This window comes from Medicago sativa, chromosome 2 (genome assembly GCF_051527215.1).
Source record: "Medicago sativa cultivar Bolivia chromosome 2, Bolivia_mono, whole genome shotgun sequence".
Classification (NCBI taxonomy): domain Eukaryota; kingdom Viridiplantae; phylum Streptophyta; class Magnoliopsida; order Fabales; family Fabaceae; genus Medicago; species Medicago sativa.
The window spans coordinates 9317837-9325243 of NC_140750.1; the positions used below are offsets into that span (position 1 = coordinate 9317837).

Below are 7407 nucleotides of genomic sequence, written 5' to 3' on the forward strand. Positions count from 1 at the left end.
CGGAACTATGACATGTTTGATTTATGAAGGATATTAAGAATTAGAGTAATAAGAATATCTGGATAAAGCTTTGATTCATCCCGGTACATATTTTTAATACATTACTAAAGCAATGAATATTTTATAGCTAAAAACATACTAGTGATTCGGTTTTATAGGTAATTAACTACTTCCTCTGAAGAAGATTTTTTTTTTCTAAGTTTATTGAATAAATGATATATTTGGTTTATACTATAGTTAAGATATATTCAATATTCAATGAACCTAAAAAAATATTATTCTTTTGACCTAAGGGGGGTGAGCTTGCTCAAATTCTGAAAGTAGGGAGGTATGAAATTTTAGTAGAGATCCTAAAAGTCAGAGATGGTGCTTTTGTTGAAAAGATGCATTTTACGTGGATAAGTGAATGTTTACCACGAACAGAAAGACCTATGAATCATAAAATAAAGGCTTATATATGTCATTAGTCCCTGCAGTTACACCATTTTTTGGGTTTGGTCCCTGCATTTTTTTTGTTTGGTTTCAGTCCCTACACTTTATATAAAAATTGGTTTTGGTCTCTGCTGTTAGTCAACAGTTAAAAAAAGAGTCAAAAGTAACTGGGTGCCACGTGGCCCAATTGTTATATGCCATGTGGCACAATAAAAAATATTTACAAATTTAATTAAATTAAATAAAGAAATTGATTTATAATTAGTTTTATTATTATTACCTGCCATGCCATCTCTGTTCAAAATAAAAATTCAAAACAAACGTGGGTATGTGATTTTCTAACGAAGGAAACAACTAGGGAGGTTCTGATTTCTGAAAACCAATTTGGATTATAGTTTTGGAGAGAAGTGTATAAGAGTAGAGTTATTCAAAAGTAACAGAGATGTTTTTCTCTCTCAGCCCGTTCCTTCTTCCAGTGACGACCGGAAGATCGTTCACGGTGGTCACGGTCACGTTCACGGTCTCTGTCCCTATCGCGATCCTTCTTAGAGCCATTCTCATCATCACCTCCGCGTGACCTCTTGCTTCGCCTATCTTCGCCGCCGTCGAGATCGTCGTCGACGCCGGCTTCCGGTAAGTCCTCTCGGATTTAATGTCGGTGATGTCAGTGTTCTTCTTTTTGGATGAATCCTTGTCTTTCCGGTTGCTTCTCCACCGTCTTCTCCAAGTATTCGTAATGGTCAAAGTCCATTGCTAGCTACGTTACGATTATCTCTTTTCGATTTTGTGAAGTGTTTTGGTGGTGGTGTGAACTGTGGTGTGGTGTGAACAGAAATGGCATGGCAGGTAATAATAATAAAACTAATTATAAATCAATTTCTTTATTTGATTTAATTAAATTTGTAAATATTTTTTATTGTGCCACATGGCATATAACAATTGGGCCACGTGGCATCCAGTTACTTTTGACTCTTTTTTTAACTGTTGACTAACAGCAGGGACCAAAACCAATTTTTATATAAAGTGTAGGGACTGAAACCAAACAAAAAAAAGTGCAAGGACCAAACCCAAAAAATGGTGTAACTGCAGGGACTAATGACATATATAAACCTAAAATAAAATAGCTCAATTTTTTGTATATTATGGAAAGCATCTCCAAGTCAAAAAGTTTGAGTTCCAGCAGTGCTACATAGCCTTTTAGTTTTAAGTTTTAATTGTACAATTGTGTTGGTCCAAATGGAATTAAACTCTAGTTCTTTAAATATGATCTAGAATTTGAATCTTGTGAATAAAACATATGATTGGGCCACATATGGAAAATCAATCTCTAAGTGCAAATTAGTCATTAACAAAATCAATGAGTAATTTACAAGTATAATAATATGATTAAGAAAACATTTTAGAAAGAAAAGAGAGAATGTAATATGGGAATCTCTCATGATTAAGGTGGACTAAAATTTAATCTTACCTTAAATTTTGAGATCATGCAATCAATGACTTGCAACAAAGGCTCTAATATTTAACAAAGAAATTTTAAGGATTTCTCTTTGCTTTTGTATGAAGAAAGTGGCTAAAGGGTATTCAGGTCAAAAGGATAATTGGAAGTTGACGTGGGTTGGAAAGAGACAACCTACCTAGTCCAAAAGAATCCAATTATGTGTATATAAATATAAGAAAACCAAACCAATTGAAAAAAAAAATACAATACTCCTAAGGCAAGCTAAGGAACCAAACACAAATCCTCTCATTTCATTTACCTCTCTGCCTCCAAAAATATTAATTCAAACAAGAAAAGAAAGGAATTCTAATCCTTTCAACAATACCTCTATATCTATATATTCCCTTCCATTTTGGTATTCTAGAATCTTTTCTCTTCCTTCCTCACAATGACAATATTCATCACCACAATGTTTATTTTTCTAGCATTTTCTCTCCATGCAGGTATTCTGTTTTGTCCTGTTTTTTTTTTCCTTAAATTTTTAGCTCTTAAGATTTATAACTTGCACAATATTTAGTACTAATTCATTGATTAATGTGAAATTATAGATATTGGATACTGTTTTGGGATCAACTATGGTCAAGTTGCTAACAATTTGCCACAACCTGAAAAAGTTCTTGTACTATTAAGCACTCTCAACCTCACAAAAACAAGAATCTATGACACAAATCCTCAAATTCTTAGTACATTTTCAAAATCAAACATTGAAGTAATTGTGACGGTTGAAAATGAAATACTAAACCAATTAGATGATCCACAACAAGCACTTCAATGGGTGAACAGCCGCATCATACCGTACCTACCTAACACAAAAATCACAGGAATTCAAGTAGGTAACGAAGTTTTCACCGACGATGATACAACTCTTCTTCAACATCTTGTTCCGGCTGTGATTAATATCTACAATGCTTTAGCTAAATTAGGCTACGCAAACATTTGGGTTTCGACGCCGAGTTCTTTAGCAGTGTTGGAAACTTCGTACCCTCCTTCAGCCGGTAGTTTCAAAGGCGAAATCTCTAGCATGATGTATCAATTTTTGAACTTCTTGCAAACAACAAAAGCACCTTTTTGGATCAATGCTTACCCTTACTTTGCATATAAAGATGATCCAGATTCAATTCCTTTGGATTATGTTTTATTTAATCCTAATCAAGGAATGGTTGATCCTACCACAAATCTACATTATGATAACATGCTTTATGCTATGGCTGATGCTGTATCATTTTCCATAGCTAAAATGGGATTTAAAGGGATTGAAGTTAGGGTATCCGAGACGGGTTGGCCTTCTAGAGGCGACCCGAATGAGGTTGGTGCTTCTCCCCAAAATGCTGCAACTTATAATAGGAATTTGTTGAAGAGACAAATGGCGAATCAAGGGACACCTTTGAATCCTAGAATGAGGTTGGAAGTTTACTTGTTTGCATTGTTTAATGAAGATTTGAAACCTGGACCAACCTCAGAAAGAAATTATGGTCTTTTTAGACCTGATGAATCTATGACATATAATGTGGGGATTTCTACTCTTGCAACCACTTCTCCATCATCATCGTCGTCGTCATCATCTGCTTCCGGTTCATTTTCTATTGCCTCCTCTGCCACTAAGATTAAGGTAAATGCATTACTAATGCAGACTATATATTTAATTTTACGAACTAAAAAGTTATAAAAGTTTTGATTTATTTCAATCATGAATCATAAAGTTTAATAAGTTATTAACTAATATTGTCCACTATAAATAGTTGGTTAAGTATTACATTCATCGCTATGTTATGTAAGGAAACATGCATGCATGTACAAAGTTTTTTCTAATCACTATATGCACAGCTGTTTAAAAGTGTAAGATCCATAAATCATAATGGTCCCGACCCATTTAAAATTAACTAATCATACTCCTTAATTATCAAAAAAATAAAATAAAATAAATCTTATTGAAATATGGTGATGTGTATGTTAGTAAATTATTATACATTTTTTAAGAGACAGATGTTACTAAATATTGACCAATTGAAATCTAATTATATTCTTTTCATTCCTTCTTTTTATTAATTAATTCAATTTTATGTGAAACAGGTAGCACCAAAGGGATACCAAAACTTGGTGTATTGGATGTTTGTATATGTGTTGGTTTCAATCCTTTATGCGTGAAGACCTTCCTTTATTGTGGGATTCATGTCTATACATTAAGTACATATTGGAATTTTACTTCTTTCAAAGTGGCCAAAAAAGACACCTAGTTGAAACAAAGGCACTTTCAGAATCTCAAAAATGAACATTATTTAAAGGTACCCTATTTTGCAGAAAATAGGACCAACACACTTTCCAAACACTTGGGCAACAAAATCAGCAGTATGGCACACAGAGAAAGGATCAATTAAATGGGAAGAATGGAAGATTACCCAATGTCTTCATCAAGTGGCACTTACCCTACCATTATGTCACATTCTAACTATTAGCATGTGGAGGTGACACAAAACTGAACTTATTTAGGTAGATAGGGGACAAAAGCCATCTCATTCTTTCAATGCAAGATGTTGCAAGAGCATAAACTTTAGTTTTATTTAATTATTATCAATTGCCAATTATATAGTTGTATATTGTTGATTATGTGAATTTAATTTCACTTTTGTTTCTATCTTGCATCCGGCATGACTATGTTCCTTAAAATACAAGTTTTATAGAAAAATATTAGTAAGTTAACATATTTAGGTTTTAAGGTTTGAAACTTCGACCTCATTTTTAAAATTTAGGCTTAATAACAGTTTTAGCCCCCTAACTTTTCCAAAGTTGCGATTTTGGCCCCCTAAGAAAAAAACTACAAAATCGCCCCCTAAGTTTTGCAACTGTAGCAGTTTTGGCCCCCCAAGGCAAAAAAAAAAAAAAACACGTGGCACCTCACTTAGGGTGCCACGTCAGCGTAGACCAAGTCAAAACTGGCTTTGGGGGCCAAAACTGCCACAGGTGCAAGACTTAAGGGGCGGTTTTGTAATTTTTTCCTTAGGGGGCCAAAATCGCAACTTTGGGAAAGTTAGAGGGCTAAAACTGCTATTAAGCCTAAAATTTATTGGTTGTCTCTTAACTCACAAATAACGCTAACTGTGTGGGATCCTTAAAATTACAAATTTATTGGTTGTTTCTTAACTTGCAAATCGCGCTAAGTATGTGGGATCTTTAAAATAACAAACGAAATGGTCACAAATATTAAAATTGAATGGTTGATATGTTTCCAATTTTTACTTTTGATGATTTTAGACAAAGTTTGACGTAAGGAAAGGCAAAAAATTTCTAATTTTTAATCTCATTGATGTAAAGAAGAAAAAGGAGTTACTACTTGAGGACCAGCCTTATCTGCCATGTGCATCATAAAGTATTGAGATTAGTCATCTCTGTGGATTTGCCTTGTACAATATACATCACCTTATTGTATGTTAAGGAATGCTCTCCATTTTTTGAAGGTGGAATCCACGACTGTTACTATTATAATATATCCAAGATTAATTTTTAGGGTGCATTTTTTAAAAACTCACTTTTTAAAGTTCTAATAATATGTCACAAGATTAATCTACTTCTCTCTTTTGTCCACTTTTTGTAATCTTTGACACCTCTAATATTTTTTCATTTTGCATCTTATTTCTCTTGTTACAAAGAGTCGGAGATTTATCTCATAGGAAAGATAAGCCGGAGAACTTGATAAAGAGAAAAATTTCTTAGAATTCATATTGATTGATACAAAATGGTAAGTGATGACATTGAATGTTCTATATATAAAACTAGTAGAAAATCAATAAATTAACAACCAAATCAACATACCAAATATCTATTTATTAACAAACTCTAACTAACTCCTAATAAAGTGGTAACTTATTCACTAATCAATCAATATTTCATAAAATAAGCAAAGTCTGATCGATAATTATTTGAATCAGGATTAAACTTATATTACCTGAACATTAACTTTAGTTGAAACACATTGACTATTTGCATATAACCACTTAATTTTAGGAAATGAAGTAATTAAAATATAACTTTAATACATATATAGGCTTTGTTTGGTTCTAATTTCTGTTCTCATGAGGACAATGGGGCGGTCTAACTTTATTATTCCCTTTGCTAAATAACCAATAATTAGCATAGGGTCATTTCCATCCCTTTTCCAAAGTTTCCTTTATCATCAATGGTTTAATTATTTAAATTATTTTCTTATCTTTTGTTAGTCTTGTATTTCCAGGGGACAAGCAAACCTCAGCCATATCAAAAAGTGATGTTGATTGGTCTAGTTCTTTGACATCAGCTAACGTGGTGCACATGAACCCCTCAAATTCTAAAGCTGACCTTCAAAAATAATAATTTCTTATTTTCTTTAGGCACATAAAAATGAAAATTCTAATGGTGTGTTTGGAACAGGTGAAATTGGAGAGAGAGAGATGCAAGCGAGAGAAAGAGGGGAGAGATGTAGAATCTCTCGTGTTTGGTTGGGGAGAGAAATACAAGAGAGTGAGAGAAGAAGACCAAAATGTTACTTTTTCTGGTCTCTCCACCCATGCGAAGAAAGTCTCAAAAGTGGCCCCATTTTTTTGGTGTTCCGAAAATACCCTTGTCTCTAACACCAAACCAATGTAAAATCACTTTTGTTATTGGGTTAGTGTTAATGCTTCAGCTTCATGTCCCTATGCAATCTCCAATACTGTCCCTCGACGCCGTCTCCGACTCTGTTGAGGCTTGTGACTCCGGTGGGAAGCTTCTAGTATGTGTCTTAGTTTGATTTTAATATGTTTTCTAAAAAATAATTCGTAAAATTATATCAATTTACTATTAAATTTTAAATATTTTTTCTTATGTTTGAATAATTAATTTTTAGAACTACAGACACATTGTTTAAAATTTGTTATGTACTATTAAATATCTCACCGTTAACTTGTATGTAGGGATATTCTTGTCATTTGCAAAATAATATTAACTTTTTCTTTCTATTTTTTTATCTCTTTCTCTTCTATTTCTCTTCTCTTTCTCTCATACCAAACAACCCCTCAAATCTACTCTGTTTCTCTTTTATCTCTCTCTTCTCATACTCTCTCTCACCTATTTCTCTCTTCTCACTTTCTTCTCACAACCAAACACACCCTAAGAGAATTTTCAAACAAATCCCACCAAGAATATTTGTGTTATAAAGGCTTTTGATTTGAAACTAGTTCCCGCAGACAAGTGATTTGGCATTATTTTGTTTTTAGTGATTTGATTAAAGGATAATAGGACGTATCTCAACTAAGGGTCCCATATCATATAACCTCAGCATGTGATGTTTGTTGCTTATCTATGATAGACCCTGAAAAAAAAAATGCAATCCTTGTACAGGACCGTTTTAAACAATTTAGAGACCCCGTTATAATTTAAAATATTGGTCCCAAAAGGAAGCACATAAAAGATTGATGGTTTAAAAAAAATAAAATAATTGGGTACAAAAAACAAAGGGCTTGGATTCG

The 7407-nt window shown here is 33.1% G+C and overlaps 1 protein-coding gene across 1 annotated transcript; it reads left to right on the forward strand.

Moving 5' to 3' along the window:
* The first annotated feature begins 745 nt into the window (after positions 1-745).
* On the forward strand, positions 746-4562 carry LOC146944308 (glucan endo-1,3-beta-glucosidase 14-like). Its single transcript, XM_085742704.1, has 3 exons — positions 746-2373; positions 2479-3539; positions 4001-4562. Exons 1-3 carry the CDS (start codon positions 2319-2321, stop codon positions 4073-4075), a joined length of 1191 nt encoding a protein of 396 aa, XP_085598830.1. The 5' UTR covers positions 746-2318; the 3' UTR covers positions 4076-4562.
* Positions 4563-7407: the final 2845 nt, after the last annotated feature.